General features: G+C 30.9%; 2 protein-coding genes across 2 annotated transcripts in view; one reads left to right on the forward strand and one right to left on the reverse strand.

Moving 5' to 3' along the window:
• The window catches only part of LOC111625414 (leucine-rich repeat protein soc-2-like), a 41,786-nt gene extending 36,491 nt beyond the window's left edge, over nt 1-5,295 (forward strand). The window contains exon 9 of the mRNA XM_023368557.1: nt 5,065-5,295. Coding sequence (XP_023224325.1) covers nt 5,065-5,186 — 122 coding nt within the window. The 3' untranslated portion in view covers nt 5,187-5,295. The remainder of the gene's footprint in view (nt 1-5,064) is intronic.
• A 1,991-nt stretch (nt 5,296-7,286) lies between these two features.
• The window catches only part of LOC111625416 (intraflagellar transport protein 46 homolog), a 52,163-nt gene continuing 42,792 nt past the window's right edge, over nt 7,287-16,657 (reverse strand). Inside the window, exons 10-11 of the mRNA XM_023368558.1 lie at nt 7,634-7,719; nt 7,287-7,570 (exon numbers count right to left, since the gene is read on the reverse strand). Of these exons, the coding sequence (XP_023224326.1) occupies nt 7,469-7,570; nt 7,634-7,719 (188 nt within the window). The 3' untranslated portion in view covers nt 7,287-7,468. The remainder of the gene's footprint in view (nt 7,571-7,633; nt 7,720-16,657) is intronic.

A 16,657-nucleotide genomic window follows, 5' to 3' on the forward strand; every position in this document is an offset into this window, starting at 1 on the left:
CAATTCTTGTTCCAAGGTGAAATTCAGGGAATACGGGTTATCTGGATCATCGCTTTCCACCTCCATAATCTCCTCTGCCATTGCTGCTGGTTCCACTATATATGTATTTACGCGATTCACTAAACTAACCAGGTTTGATCCAAATCGTTAGAGCCATTTTTCTGGTAAATAAATCAATTTTCATTTAAGATCATGTAGCGTGTCACAGACACCCCCCTGGCATTTTTTTAAGTTGCAATTTTTCCAAAATTTTTCAAAAAATTTTAAAAAATTCAAATTCTCTAATTTCTTTGAGCTGCGAAAAATGAAATAAATAACGTTTTTATTGCACACCGAGTTTATTCAGGAAAAAAAGTCGAAAAAGTGCCGGTGTCTTGCAGCTGAAGCGGCGATCCGTCACGTGATTCATTGACGTCACAACCGACCGTAAATTATAATTATGCACCAGGACTAGGAGAGGATGTTACTTATTTTATTTAGCGCGAAGACACTTTATTTAGCGAGAGCGAAAAGTCAACTGTCAATTAGATCAGCAGAGGTAAAAGGACGGGTGGTGTGGTGTGGAGAGGGAGTGTAGCACGTGCTGCATTGAATGGCAACGTCGCTCTCACAGCCGAGCGATAGCGCACTTAGCAAAGCGGCAACGCTGACAACGTAGACTTTTGCACCATTATTTAGAAAGTTAATTGAGTATTTGCGGATCCGCAGTGCTGGATCCAGCAGGCCGAAAAATGCGCTGGATTTAGCTGGATTGCTGGATGAGGGATCCAGCAATTGCAATCCCTAATCAGCACACGTACACGTCTATCGTTGGAGAATCCTAGCACATCTGAGGATCTGACCCTGCCTATCCTTCTTTTTAAGCGCTCATCTTTGCTCTTCCCTTTCTCTTTCCTCTATCGCTCTAATCCATGTATACCTGTGCATACATCATAATACGCGCTCACGATACTTTCAATTCGTCACTTTTCAGTCCTAGAGTTCCCATTTTACAATTACGTGACTTCAGCCTGGTGATAACGGAAAAAAGAGACAGATAGGACGTCGTTATGATTTTACAGATTCGAAACAGCTTGATAGCCCGAACGGCCCCAGGCTTTTGCCCGTGCACGCTAAGTGACTTACATTACAAGCATTTAGCTTTCCGAAGACTATGACAATTGTTTGGCATTGACGGCCGTGAATTTCGTGCCAATAAGCTTCCTCGACTTGTTCGATTATGTTATCGACTCAATTTCATATTTATTTTCACATTTTTAATTTGCGGTCCTTCTCTGTTCTTTTTCCATTATTTACACGTATAGGTCATTTCATTGTTATCCACATTTGATATCATCATTTATCACATACTTCCATGACACTCTTGTCTGTCCGCTACAACTGCCAAGAATTAACGCGATTGGCGAAGCGTAGTGACAGCGGGCCAACAGAGAGCAGGATCCTTGCCATAATGCGGTTTGCGCGCCAATTTTCGTACGTGCGTTAATCAAGCCGAATAGTTTGGCCGAATATTCGGCTATTCGGCCACGCTCCTGGCCGAATATTCGGTATTCGGCCTGAGGCCGAATATACTATTCGTTACAACACTAATTTTTATCCATCATCCTTAGCACTACATAGAGCATGGTGTGGAAATTTTGAAAAGGTGCAAAAAAATAGCAAATATTAGATTAAAGAAATTAAATTGAAAAGTATAAAAAATTATTTTAAGTTGAAATTTTTGCCGCCATTTTAAAAAATTTCCACAATTTATTGCAAATCACCTTCCATTTCATGCAAAGTGTATAGGGCAATGATTGAGTCACTCTATGAACCATCTGATAATGGTGATGTAACTGGGCTAAATGGAGAGCCAGCATTAAAATTTATGTTTTCTTAGGACAAGATTTTAAATGCTCCAATAATCAATTCTTTAATTCAAAACTAAAATTAAATATATTTTACATCAAAACAGTATAAATAAATACTAAAATCTCAATCATTATGAAATGAGAAGTTCCTCATCAGGAAAAAATTCTAAAATGAAATATTACTATTAACCAGTTTGAAGATAAACAAACTATTACTATATCAATCTGTTTCTTAAGTACTGATATATGTGAATCATATATTTAGAAATTTAATTATAAGTGTATCCTGCAGAACATCTCTCTTAACATTTCCCATTGAATATGTTTTGGATTCTAATATTCAAATTCCAAAAAATGCATATATCTCTTAATAAAACATTTTTTTGGTCACTATTTAGACTGTGAAAATTTATATTTGTTTGAGAAACTCATTTATCATTTTTTAAATTGTTCTATTGAAAAACATCTTAAGTTAATTCCAAATACAGTCGACCCCCCCCTATAACGTGGATTCATATATCGCGGCAAAAAAATTGCGACCGTATTCGTATAAAGATGCTAAAAGAGACTCGTAAAATGCAGTAAAACGTCATCGCTGACTCATGTCACAACAGGATTGTTTGAATCTGGACCAATAGTAGACGAGCAGCCGAACTACTTACACGCTACGGAGAGTTTAGGCGGGTAAGTTGAGTTTATTATCGTCTGTACAGTATACAAATTAGGTACTGTAATTTTATACATTTCTTGTGAAAAAAACATTTCTTATTCAATCACCATAAAAATTATTTGTATTAATGATGTCTCCAAAGTTCAGCGAATTTTTCGCAGAAAAATAACTTATCAAAAACGTGCTTGCTGTTTGGTGTGCTGCTCCGCGACAAAAACAAACTTAAGCAATGATGTCGTCGAAGGGTGCACACTCGGTAAGTAATCCTACAATTTTTTGTTTATAGCATAGTTTATACGGATTATTTCCAAAAAAAATATACGTATTTTGGAAATGTTGAGTCAAATTAGTCTAGAATCGATTAATTATATTGAAAAAACCTTTCAAACAGCCGTAGTCCGTAAACTGCACACATGCTGGGCTGTGATTGGCTCATGTATTTAAGGATTCCTACAATGCGAAATTCTTATAAAGTGGAACGTATCTACCATGTTTTAGGGGGTTCGACTGTATAGTTAAAAGATATGAAAATCACCAAGTGTTTCAGAAAGTACACTGAGTGCCAACAGTATGCAGCCCACATCTTGCTGCATCTGTTTGTTAACAATGATATTAATTGTTTTTGTGTTCAGGTGGCAATGTTTTAAGCATTTTACACATTAACATGATAGTTTGTTACTTAATTAAAACACATAGGAACTTTTTTCACCATGAAAAAAGTTGAAAAAGCCATCAGTTACCTTTGAATGTCATCTTTGAGAAACATGCATGCTCTTTATTATAAAAAAAAATTTTTCTAAATTTTGTTCCCATCTAATACTAAATTTCAAAAATAAGGTATTAGGCTGTATGAGACAAGGAGGCTAAGCATCACCCCTTAACTTCAAATCCTTGTAACTTTCACAATTTTCATGATTGCACTTTTGGTCACCTCTTTTAGCTAAAATCTTTTTATTTTTTTTACCTAGAATTTGAACATGTAATAAAAAGTGGGTGTTTGAAAAATTGAAGTTATCTACAGAGAATCCAATAGCACATCGACTTGTGTTATCCTCAGTATGGTACAAAGCATGTCTAGAACATTTTTTTTTCATAGGATGTAAATTTCTCCAGATATCAATTAAAATGGAACCTCCCATTTATATATATAATCGAGATGTTGATAATGATAATAATAATATGTACAGAGCCTAAATGGTTAGGAGTTGAAAATTGAAATTGGGTACACAAAGGGATTATCCAAAATCCCCCCTGCAGGGGAGAGGGTTAATTACTGATGTTAAACTTGAATGTCTGTTTTTAGAAAATTTTAAATTTTGAATTAATTCATTCTTTGGAAAGCAATGTTATATGGACCAAACTAAATTTCTTTATCTTTTTTATTTAATATGTAAGTTTTCCAGCTCATTCTATAAGTAAAATCCAGAAGTTTCTGCCATGTTTAATTTATCATTACAGACAACTTTTAAGAAATTAATATTTCTCTATATTATTTCCCTGTTGTTGTCAAGAAGAATTATGATATCTGTTTTGATTAGAGAAAATCTGATGCATATGGGAGGTGGGAACCAGCTTATATTTCAAATATAACAAAAACTTATGAGATCAAAACAAAGCTTTTTAGAAAAACATTTTCTTTCTTCTTAAATTTTAAAATTAAGTAAAAGTTAGAGAAAAATAGTGAAAATTCTGTTGTATTACATGAAGATAATACTTAAAATCTTGGGAAAAAACAGGAGATAGGTCATGAAATTGAAAAAAACATGTTTGACTCTACAGAACTATGAGGAATGATAGAGATTTATTGTCATTATACTGTATATCTTTGTCAGCAATAAAAATAACAATCAATGCAACAACTACATATTGATGTGGATGAACACAATGTGGCATACCACATCTGGCAAGATTACAATGAAAGTAATTGAAGAAGACACTGACCAATAATGCTGAATTGCTGTGACATTCCTGGAAGTGTTGGAATGTAAAAAAAAACTTTATCATTGCTGAAAGCTTCTAAATTTTATAGAATGAGCTGAAAAATTACTGTGTGAAATGTCAGGTATACAGAAATTTTTTTTTTTATCCATGAAAATAACTCTAGAATTGGAGCATAAAAGTGTTTTAGAACTTTAAATAACTAACTTCTAAACATTATAATTCAGTTATCAGTGCTTCAGAAATATTCTGCTATGACAATTGTTTATCTTTAATTTTTTAGTATTCAATTTTAGAAGTTTTTTTTAATCAAGAATGAACTTGTTTGAAAATGTTCAAGATTTCATGTTGTTCTGAAGTAAAATATATTTAAGTAAATAAATACTATAATTATACAATTTATTTTAAACGAAACTTGATTTCATCTGTGTAATCATTCAAAAAAATAATAATAATAATAATAATAATAATGTCTAAGTATTTAAGATAAAAATTAAATTTTGTTTAGTAAATTTTTTTAAATGAGACTTTCTATAAATATTATAAATCATTTACTATTATTAAAACAAACTATTATTCACATAAGAAATTTTATTATTATTGTAGAGATGACAACGCCCAAAAATCCACAAGATCAGTTTTTACCATCAGATATTCATCCACCACCTCTTGAAAGAGAAATAATTGAATTAATGATTGAAGATGGTCAGTTTGATGATGCATTCTAAGATATTTAAGAAAAATTTTTAAAAATTATGTTTTTATGTTTTAATTCTTTTATTTTTTAAAATAATTTAAATTTTAAAAATGTGAAGCTACAATACAGAGTGTATTATACATTTTAAATTAAATTATATATAATTTAGTTTTCAAAATGCTGAATGACAATTTTTATTTCAAATTTTGGATAAATTGGACACATTTTTTTATAAAGCAATGAACAATAGTAATAAAAGTTACTTTTGTGAATCTCTGTGCATTTCTTTTGATGTCATCTTTATTTTCTTGAATTCTATCTAATTTTAAAGATTTTTTTAATGCTAATTGTTGAAAAGTTGACTGTTATAATTTTCAGAAAGCTTTTTCTAACTGCTTTTGAGTATCCAAAAAAATATCTCATCTGTAATGGAATATTTTATACAGTAATAAAGGTAAGAATTTCCAAAGTTTCAAAAATCAAACAAATATAAAATATCTGAGACATTATTGTTTCTGTCTTTGGTTCCAGTAAGGTACTTGTTATAAATTTTTGTGTTGGAGAATGGATTATGCTCATAATTTGAGGGATTGGTTTTATGATAATTTCAGCTTACTGTTTTACTTACTGTGTATGATGTCAATGATGAATAAAATGACAACTTCTGCTGACAAAAAAAAATATCCAATATATAATTTCTGACAAAAAAATAAAGACAAATCTTATTTGAATGATTGCTTTTTAATAATATAGAACTTAAAATAGTACACCAGGATTAGATCTAAAGTCCTGCTACAAAAAAAATGTTCTTTGATATTCATGATATTCAATCAAATAATCTCAGTATTATAAATTTATTTGAAGTCATTTGTGAAAAATTTGAGTCATATTATTAAAAATGGGAGGTGGGAACAACTCCCCATTGTCTGTATTTGGTTATGCAGTTTAGTGACTGCTAAATTTCAGTATAAATTTATTAACTTAAATCACAAATGATTACTTTGGTTTTTTCAATAGTATAATAATATAAAATGTACAGTATCATTACATTTTCATTGCAGTCTGCTGAATATTAAAGAAAATGCAGTTTCTATACAATTTCTAATAGATGATGATATTCAAACTTATCTTTTAAAGACCTCATTAAGTGTTTAGCATTACAAACTCCAATTACCTACTAATTAAACATCATGCTAAAAAGTATGGTTTGATATATAAATAAGTTCTATAGTGTTTCAGTGTCGTTTGGAAAAATTGGTTCAGGTTATTTGGATGGATCGGAAATGAATTTTTCCCTTAAGAAATAGTGGAAAAAATTTTCTGACATTTGAATATACCATATTTACTCGAATATGAGACAACCTCACATATAGGACGAGGTGCGACTTTAAAGATCAAAATAAAGAAAATTAGATTTATTAATACAATTCTAATTTTATTTCGTTTAACCACAATAAAATATCAAATGCACACATTGTCCTGCAAAAGTTACTGGCATTTTAAACTTTAAGGAAAAATCTTTTACATAATTTGTTCATGTAAAGCTGGACAATTGGGAATCTTTTTTTGCCAATTCTTAACAGTTGAATCCACTCTCCGTCGATTACACTTATGAATTTCTCCGAGTTATGATTTCCGAATAAGCATCTGTTTTCACGTGAGAATGGATTAAAACTTATATCGTGCTCCTGTGTGATTTTGGAATTTCAATCTGGAATTTAATTCAAAAGCTTTGCTTTTCCTATTGCTATTCATCTTTACTCCCAATAATATACAAGAATGATTCAAATGACCCAGATAAAATACTTATGTTTTTAAATACAAGAGAGTAAGAACATCTAGTAAAAAATGCAAATACACTGTTCACAAAAATTATTTGCAAAAACTCAAAGAATCTTTTGCTCGCACGTATAGGACAACCCAGGAATTTGAAGCTGTGATGAATGAATTAAAAGCTCGTCTTATATGTAATATGGTATTTTTCAGGAATGCATTAGATTTAAATAATAAATTATGGCTTTACTTTTAATATAATGCTATTATAATCAATGGTTATTAATGACAATAATATCACATGAATCAAAGTAATAAAATGAACTGAATTATTATTCATAGAAAAATAACACGAGAAAATCTAAGAAGCACTTTATTAATAAACAATAACTTACACTTCATATATAAAAAATAAAATTGTGTATAATAAAACAAATTTGTGTTTGTTTTTTATCACATGCTGACTAGATGATTGTGTGGCCTTTTTGTTTTGCTGGGAACTGAATCTATTATTTTATGTAACAGAAACAAATGTGTCCTTCATAACTGAAATTGATTGGTTATATTGCCTTGCATTTCATTTGTTCTCTCAGATAATAATGAATTATCTAATTTATTTTCCATGGCAAGGGTTTTAAAGTGCTGTAAAATATTAAAATAAATATTAGTTTTGTGCTAACATTGATTTAAATACAAATATATTACCTGTGAATTCTTAAATTCAGAATATAAAGTGAACAATACATGGAGAGACTGTATTTTGCTTTTATACACTGGAATATCTAAGATACCTATAGAAATAATAATAAATATTTTTAGTAATGTTTTTAACTTTTTTCTAGTTAAACTTTCAGAGAATTTATCTAAAATTTTTCAATCTTTTAATTTTTCTAAATCAAAGTATTTGATAAAATATGAAAAAATTAGTATTTAAAACAAAAAAACAAGTAAAAGTTATTGTGACATTGTCACGATGCTGGGCTGCAATTTTTAATCATATTTTAAAATTTATTTAATTTAAAATATATGATCTAGATATCATATTATTAGTGTCTTGCCCCTGTATATCATACATTTCCTGACAACAACAGAGTCATGCAATCTCTGTTCTGGGAAGAGTTTTCAAATTGAAATCACTTGAATTCCGGTCTATAATGGAAGTTTGTATTCAGTTAAAGTAATTCCTTCCCTTAATTAATTAAGCTTTCCATATCTTGTCTCAACTTTCATCTATCTAACACCATTCTTGAGATTAAGGAAGACAGACAGACATGACATTAGATATTTATAATATGTTTACAATTTTTTCAATTACAGCCCAAAAAGGGAAAGAAATAATAATTTGCAGACTATGCATATGTCTTTCACTATTATCTGTACAAAATGTTACAAAATAATTATGCTTAAAATTACAAGAAAAATATTAAAAAATTTAACAAAATGTTTTCAAGACATTTATCATTCATTACTGTAAATACAAGGTCTGTTCAAAAAGTATCGGACCTTTGGTCGGCAAAAATAAATTTATTGACTTTGAGGTACAAAACCCTAATCCCCTTCAAAGTAGTCTCCTTGGTAATGTATACACTTCTCCCAGCGTTCCTGCCATTGCTGGAAACACTGCTGGAACGCATCTTTTGGAATGGTCATCAGCCGGTCCGTCGCATTTCGCATGATGTCTTCTCTCGACTAAATTTGGGTTCCTTTTAGCGGCATTTTCAGCTTGAGAAATAGCCAAAGGTCACACGGAGCCATGTGGAGAGAGTACGGAGCGTGACGAACCACAGGAGTATTGTGTTTGGCGACGAAAGCCCGAATCAGATGCGCAGAATGGGCGGATGCGTTATCACGATGGAGCTGCCAAGTTTTGATCGACCACAGATCCGGTCGTTTGCGTCGCACTGTATCGGAAAGACGACGAAGGACCTCCTGGTAGTACTCCTTTGCGATGGTTTGGCCTTGTGGTGCGTACTCACGACACACCACCCCACGAGAGTCGAAAAAACTGTCAACATGACCTTTGATATTGCTGCGGACCTGCCGCGCTTTTTTTGGCCTCGAGGATCGTCCCCGAAAGCCTGCTGAATCTTGCGAATGGTTTACACTCGGGTATCGCCAAGGTTTTTGGCAAAATTTGATGTAATATCGCTGCTCACGTTGTTCAGTCATTTTCCAGCTTAGTGGAATCCGACGAGAGCGCACTACATGACCTCACTCATAGGCCGATTGCCAACGACTGACGCTTCCTGCAGGCGGGAAAAAATTCAGGGCTGTGCATGACTGTCCCCTCCACAACTCCACCGAAGGAGGCCTCTCGCGCATCATTGGTTTACGCAGGAAAAAAAAAAGGTCTGATACTTTTTGAACAGACCTTATATAAATAAATATCTTTTTCTTCATCACATTAAAAATTTTAGCTCAATAACTGATTTACAATCTAAATTTGTCCAATGTACAGTTTTTCAACCATTATTCTGTGACACTACTACCTGTAGTGTTCTATTATGAGCCTTACAAGAGCAAATATAAATATATTTTATAATCAAGTATTAATTGATGTGGAGCATTAGTGAAGTCTCTTCTATGCGACTTACAGAATTGTGTTTGTTCTCAAAATCTGTTCAATCAATTTTGATTAAACTTTGCTATTTTTCATTAATTGCATTGAAGAATTCAAAAATGTAATAAAAGCTGGGAGTCCGTGACTATGTTTTTTAGATTTAAGATTGTTTCATGAGTGTGTACAACTAATTGATGCCATGCGATGTTCTACGGTCGCTTGCATGTCTTCTATGGGTTTCACTGTAGAATTGAGTTTGCTTTCAAAATTTAATGGGCTGATTTTGATAAAACTTTGTCATTAATTGCAATGAGGAAAGTAAAAGTGTAATGAGGGTCCATTTAAATGAAAAAATAGGAGTCCGTGACTTTGTCACTTTAATACTTCTGTATATTGAAAACAATGTCCATACTTTCTAATGTGACTGAGCATACCTAATGGAATTTATGCCTAGGGGTCAAAAATAAAAACAGCATTGCATGTGCCTAATGGAAAATAGGCATGAAAAATGAACAAAATACAAGAACAAAGCAATCATCATCTTGTTCTTGGATCACCTCTTTCTGTTACTCAATGCAAGGATAGCTTCTTTCTTTCTGGCTTGCCTTAATTCTATTGCAATATGACAAAGTTGCACAATGTCCTAGTTTATTTAATTTTTCTAACAACAATATGGTTTACTTAAAATTTATTTTGATATTGTGATTTGTGTTAAATATTCATAGCTGATCATTTTCTATGGTAATTAATTAAAAAAACCCCTTTAGTTCCTTACCTGAGTTAACTCGGGTAGGTTACATAGCGTTACAGAAAACTTGTCCTTTCACTCCTAAAAAACTTTTTCTTCTTCAATTTTTGGATGTTTTTAGGTCTCCAAATTTTTTCAAAAATTTTTACCCGTGCGAAAAAATTTTATCACGATTTTAATCTACCTTTAATGACGCATGATTAACAATTAATTGTTTTTTAATGGGAGTTTGATATCAAATTTCATTCATCGTTCTAAAGTTCTAGTGCACGGATTTTCCTTCGGTAAAGTTATTTAAAGCTACTTTCTGATATCAAAAACGACCTCCAATAGTTTTTTAATTTTTTTAATTAATANAAGTTATTTAAAGCTAGTTTCTGATGTCAAAAACGACCTCCGATAGTTTTTAAATTTTTTTTAATTAATATATTTTATTATATATATGTTTAATTAAGTTGGGGGGGTCGGAAATCGCAATAAAAATTTGAATTTTTTAAAAATATTAAAAAATATATGGCCAGCTAGTATTCACACCCTACTATAAACTTTTCGCCTCCCGAGACTTCTATGAAAATGTCCCGGGAAGTCCAACACCAGCTGTTCTCAAGGTCACCCAGCTGTAAACACAATGACTCATTGGTATCAGATTTCACAGAAAGGTGAAACAATGTAAAATAAAGTTTGAAGCTTTTTCTTCAAAATTATCGCATTTCTTTCATTTTTTTCAGTTTTAAGTATTTTTTATGTTTAATTACATTAATATTAAAAATTGGTGGGAACTAAAGCGATTAAAAAGAAATGAAGAAAATTTCCATTGTAGAACTTCATAAACTGGACAATAATTAAATTTCTGATACTGAAAGATAAATACAGGTAACTCCCGTATAACATGGGAGTTATGTTCCAAAAAATTGCCGTGTTATGCAAATCCATGTTATACGAAATAAAGAACTAGTACAAAAAGGGGAGTTAGGTTCCAAAAATTAAAAAAACATGCTATTATATTTTCATAATTAAGATAAATATCTTTATTAAAATTTTCTTAAGTGATACATATTAATATAAATTAAACAATGTTTTCTTTGTCAATACTAAGTACTATTAACCGAGGGCAGTTTTTTTTGGCAAGATATCATTATCCTCTGAGCATTTTTCTGCATTATCTTCAGACCCATGCTCTATCTTTTGCAAAAAATATGTTATTTTAGATTGCTTGCTTTTAGTTAAAAGATCTTTATAAATTTCTTTATATGGTGCTAAGCACTTATGAAGAATAAAGCAAGTATGGAATAAGGAGAAAACATCTGGCAACACCAAAATCAGAAGCGTTGAGATGAGATCTGGAAACACTGAAACAAGTTTTGAGAAGGACCACGTGTATTGACAGAAAGAGGGAAAAGAAAATTTACATACTTAAGTACTAATAGTTCACAAAAATTATTTTTTTGTGAACTATTAGTACTTAAGTTTTTGTAAATTTTTTTCTTTTTATGTTGTACGAGGGTTTTACCCAATTCTCGAACTGTGTTAGAGTGAATCCGTGTTATAGAAGTGCCATGTTATATGGGTGTTACCAGTATATATATTCATGTTAATTATATTCACCAAAACTTTGCAAAATCATAGCCAAAATATTAAAAAAAAACTTTAAATAGACTTAAGATAGGTTCCCACTGTGTGTGATTTTGTGCAGCAAAGTAGATCTATAGAGACTATGGCCTTGCACAACAATCATTTTACAGATGTCAAAATTATAGAACAAAACACACAGAGCTAAGTCTTAAATTTTGAAAGATAAGGATGCTTATGGATAAGTATCATAACCAACAGCCAACAGAAAACGTTCTCTGCTATAATAGCTTGTAATAATTACCTTGTTGAGTTATTGAATAAAAATCCATGTTTATATAGATCAATGATTCTCAACCACGAAAATCTTGTGCCACACTAAAGTGCTGCGAGATTTTCTAAATATGCCACCACTGCGAATACCCATACATAAGCGACGTCAGACAAGTAGTTCAATAAGTTCTACCTTCTAGGGCACATTTGGAAATTGTAACCAGTGTTTCCAGTAACTGCCAGTAGTTATCAAAGCATTTAGAAAATATGACCTAAATAACCAACCGCATTTAAAAATCACTGTTGTGGCGTCACCAGTACTTACTGAAGTAACCGTGTGTGCTGCCAAATTTTTAAATTATTAAAAGTGTACTTTGACAAAAAAAAAAAGTTGATAATCACTGATATAGATAATAAGACTGATCTAAATGGCATAAAATTAAATTCAATCAAAATTGTTATTCATGACAGCTTTTCTGACTGGATAACTTAAAAGTCAAATATTGGTATATTTGAGTGGCAGTAATTTTACTATAATTTAGTCTATATTTTTTTTATTTTTCTCTCTTATTATATCAATGAATTGTTTATTATTGTTTATGAACATTGTATATTATTATTACAATTAAAGATAGTTCATTATATTTAAAAACACTAAATATTCAATCAANGTTAAATATATTTTATTTTACAAATAGGTTACTAAATGTTTCTTTTTGTTAGGAAATGATAACAGCAGTAGACGCAAACAAAGATGGATTAGTGACAGAAGAAGAGTTTTTTTCTTTGATGAAAAGCACTGGTATAGAGCTATTAAAATAAACATTTATTCATAATCCAAATTATGAACATTGTATATTATTATTACAATTAAAGATAGTTCATTATATTTAAAAACACTAAATATTCAATCAATCAATCAATCTTTATTATTTGATATAACGGGTGTTATTACAAAATGAGTTAAATATCATTGTTACTTTAAATTTGATATGTGAACAAACAATTTATATAATGTTAACATGGCAAAACTCACCAAATAAAATTTGATAACAAAAATCACATGGTAGTGTAGCAACTTGGCTATCCAAAAGAATATTATAAGAATCAAGAATGTGTTTTCTTGTATCCATCACTGTCATTCCACAAAAAGAAAGAACATTCAGTGTCACACGAGACATTCATTATTTTATTAAGTTTATTGGAAACCTGTTTTATCTAAATTGTGCAGCAAATGACTATTTTATACTCAAATTAGACAATATGGTGCTGAAGTCCACATTCCATTAAGAAAATTTTCACTGTCGCAACCTCTTTCACTCAAATAATGAACATCTTTTTAACAATATAAGTCTCTTAGTCATTGATCACAGTCCAGGAGGAATGAACTTTCACATAAAAATACATATAACTAGAGGACAATCCAACATTATTTAATAATCCTTTAACTATAACAGGCCTTGGCTTCAAAAAATTACTATTTATCCGTGAAAGTCACACATATATATATATATCAATTTTTGATAATCATCTTCAGGTAGGTCAATAAATTGTCTCCAAAACCGAAACAAATTTATCAATAAATTAATAGAGAAGGGAAATCTTCCAATTCTATTCTCAGTGTAGGTCCTGAGACAGATCTAATAATATGAAACACCTGCTGAAAGTAGAACAACTGTATTGCCTCAAATCTGTCCACTAAGATTGTGGTGTGCAAACTATTTTCATTTCTGACTCCCTATTTTGTGTAAAATTTTGTCACGACCCTAGATAGACAGTAGACGTTCTTTTAATTATCAATGTAGTTAAAGTGAAATTCTTTCAGGGATTTGCACTTATGTTTCTGTCTTATTAGAGGTCTGAATAAAACATAATTTTATGAAACAATGGTTTTATTTATGCAAATGGGTATAAATATTTATTTAATGAAAAATACTTTTAAAATAACTTTACATCATAAGAATTCAATGTGAGGTATGCGCTTGCAAAGAGCTCGAGATTGCTTCTATGTTCGGGCCTGTATTGCAAATCGCAAGCCATAAGTCATCCTCTGGATCCAACTGAGATCAATATTTTGTTTTAATGGCAACTAATTTTGAAATGCCAGTTTCACATAAGTAGGTCGACTGAACTGAAACAAAATATTGATTGCCTTTTTCTTCAAATCAACATGTTTGTTTCCAATCAATAACCAAAATTTTTGGCAAGTCAGAGACTTAAATTGAATGCTGGTCTGATATAATCTTTTTACTGTGCTGTGACTATACTCTTGCACTGCAAGCTAAATATGCATGTGTCAATATGTGTTTCTGTTGCTGCAATATTAACAGTATCACTATCTCTGTTCGCCTGCCGGTTGCTGAAGTACAGGTATTAGGTACTAATACAGACAACTGATTTTGTAAAAAATATAGTTCTATTTTTAGAAATAATATAATTTCATTTCACTATTTTACTGGTACCTGATACTTGTTGAAGAAAAGACTTATATTTTTTATTGTCAAATAAATTTATTTGAATTTGGTGATCCTGAAAAATTTTCTTGCAACCCATGGGTTGTGCACCACTGCACCAAACCAGAAAAGCATAAAAAAATATTTGGTCCAATCAAAGAATCAAATAATCTAAAATAATTATTTAATGAAGATGCTTTAATTTTAATAAATAACTTGATGAGATTGGAGATTTTAGCTCTTGCATCAAGTAAACCTTTATTTAAATGATATATGAAAATGTGCCCTGTGAAGAAAAATAAATACCCAGATATTTAAAATTTGGCACAATTTCCAGTTTACTGAACTGAAATTGTCAATTTTTTTTAAGTTTACAACCTCTACAAAAAATCATAAACCTTGTCTCTTTTCCAAATTAATTGCCAATTGATTATCTTCACAATATCTCCAAGTAAGATTGTCTTTCCCTAAGCACAGAAGCTGAATTAGCCAAAAGAAGGACATCATCAGCATAAAGAAGATAGTTAATTTCAACATGAGAAGATAATACTATCATATGAGCTTTGACCTCTCAAAAGGTCAGGAAGATCATTCAAAAACAAAATAAAAAGGATAGGACTCAATGGTTCTTGAGGTAACCCTCTATTGGACTCAACATAATCAGTACAAAATGAAAAACTTTCTATATAAGATATCTAGTATTAGAAAACGGACTCTTAAGTAAGTTGATAAACAATGCAGAAAGACCAATGCTCCTAAACTTATACCATAACAAATCATGATTGAAAGCTTTCTTGAGATCGATAAAAGCAATATATAGTTTCCCTCGTTTTCTCGAAAGTGATATTTGAATAAGACCAGTCAAAATAAACAAATTGTATTCAATGCCTTTATTTTTAACTAGCAGACCCCGCCACGCCTTGTTGTGGCTCAAAATGTATCTATTATAAATGTATAGCACTTCTCCCGTGGGGGAAAATTTTTCGAAAAATTTTTTCTTAGTGTACATTCTCTTGACGTACCCTATTAAAACGCAATCAAAAACGCAAAAAACCGCATCTAAAATAGTATAATAGAAGTGAAGTTCTTCACAGTAAGCCTTAACCCTGTCCCTCTCCCCCTGGCGGGAATATCGAAAAATCCCTTCTTTGTGTACATTCTGTTGACATACTCTATTAAAACGCAATCAAAAATGCAAAAAACCGCATTTAAAATAGTATAAATAGAAGCAGAGTTCTTTACGGTAACCGTAAAGAACTGTCCATCCCCCATGTTTAACGGAATAATATACAGCCTATGTCCATCCTGAAGTTCCATTCTAAATATTGGTGAAAAAATTTTTTAAATCGGATGAGTAGTTTTGGAGATTACCTGCTGCATCCAAACTTACATACATACAAACATACAAACATTACCTCTTTATTATATTAGTATAGACAAATGCTCCTTGAAGAGGTGTAACAATATTAAACTCATTCATCCAATTTAGGAGACAATTTGCCATAATAGTTGAAAAAACCTTTCCAAATACACTAATTAAAGCAATTGGTCTATAATTAGTTGACGTCTGCCTACTTCCCCTCTTATAAATCATTTTTAAAGCAATTTGTTTCCAAGTTAAAGGAAAAGAGCTACTAGACCAAAAGGAGTTAAACATATTCAATATATCTAGTAATATTTCTGTAGAAAGGTATTTTATCATTTCGTTTCTTATATTATCAAGATCTGGGGCCTTAGATGATTTTAATTTTCTGATTAAAGTTTCCAATTCATTCAAAGTGATAAGATCAAAAGAGGAACATTATTACTAAAACTTAAAATCAATATAAATTACTGTATTTTGTCCAGTGAAATACTCTTGCAAATAATTCAACCAATCCGAGGGTGATATAACATTTTCACACAGTTTCTTAATTCGAAATTTATTAACTAATGACCAAAAATCTCTAGTATTTTTAGTCTTCAACAGTAGTGAGTTTATTTTAGCCAAAAATAACTTTTTCTTCACTTTACATAGAGACTTATAACTTTTATTTAATTTGCAGTATGTATCCAATAGACTTCTAGTTTTATTTCTAAAAAAAAATTCATAATACTTGGTTCTTTGTTTTCTTTGAATGTAGACA

This window comes from Centruroides sculpturatus, unplaced genomic scaffold (assembly GCF_000671375.1).
Source record: "Centruroides sculpturatus isolate CEXI.00-Female unplaced genomic scaffold, Cexi_2.0 scaffold420, whole genome shotgun sequence".
Taxonomy (NCBI): Eukaryota; Metazoa; Arthropoda; class Arachnida; order Scorpiones; family Buthidae; genus Centruroides; species Centruroides sculpturatus.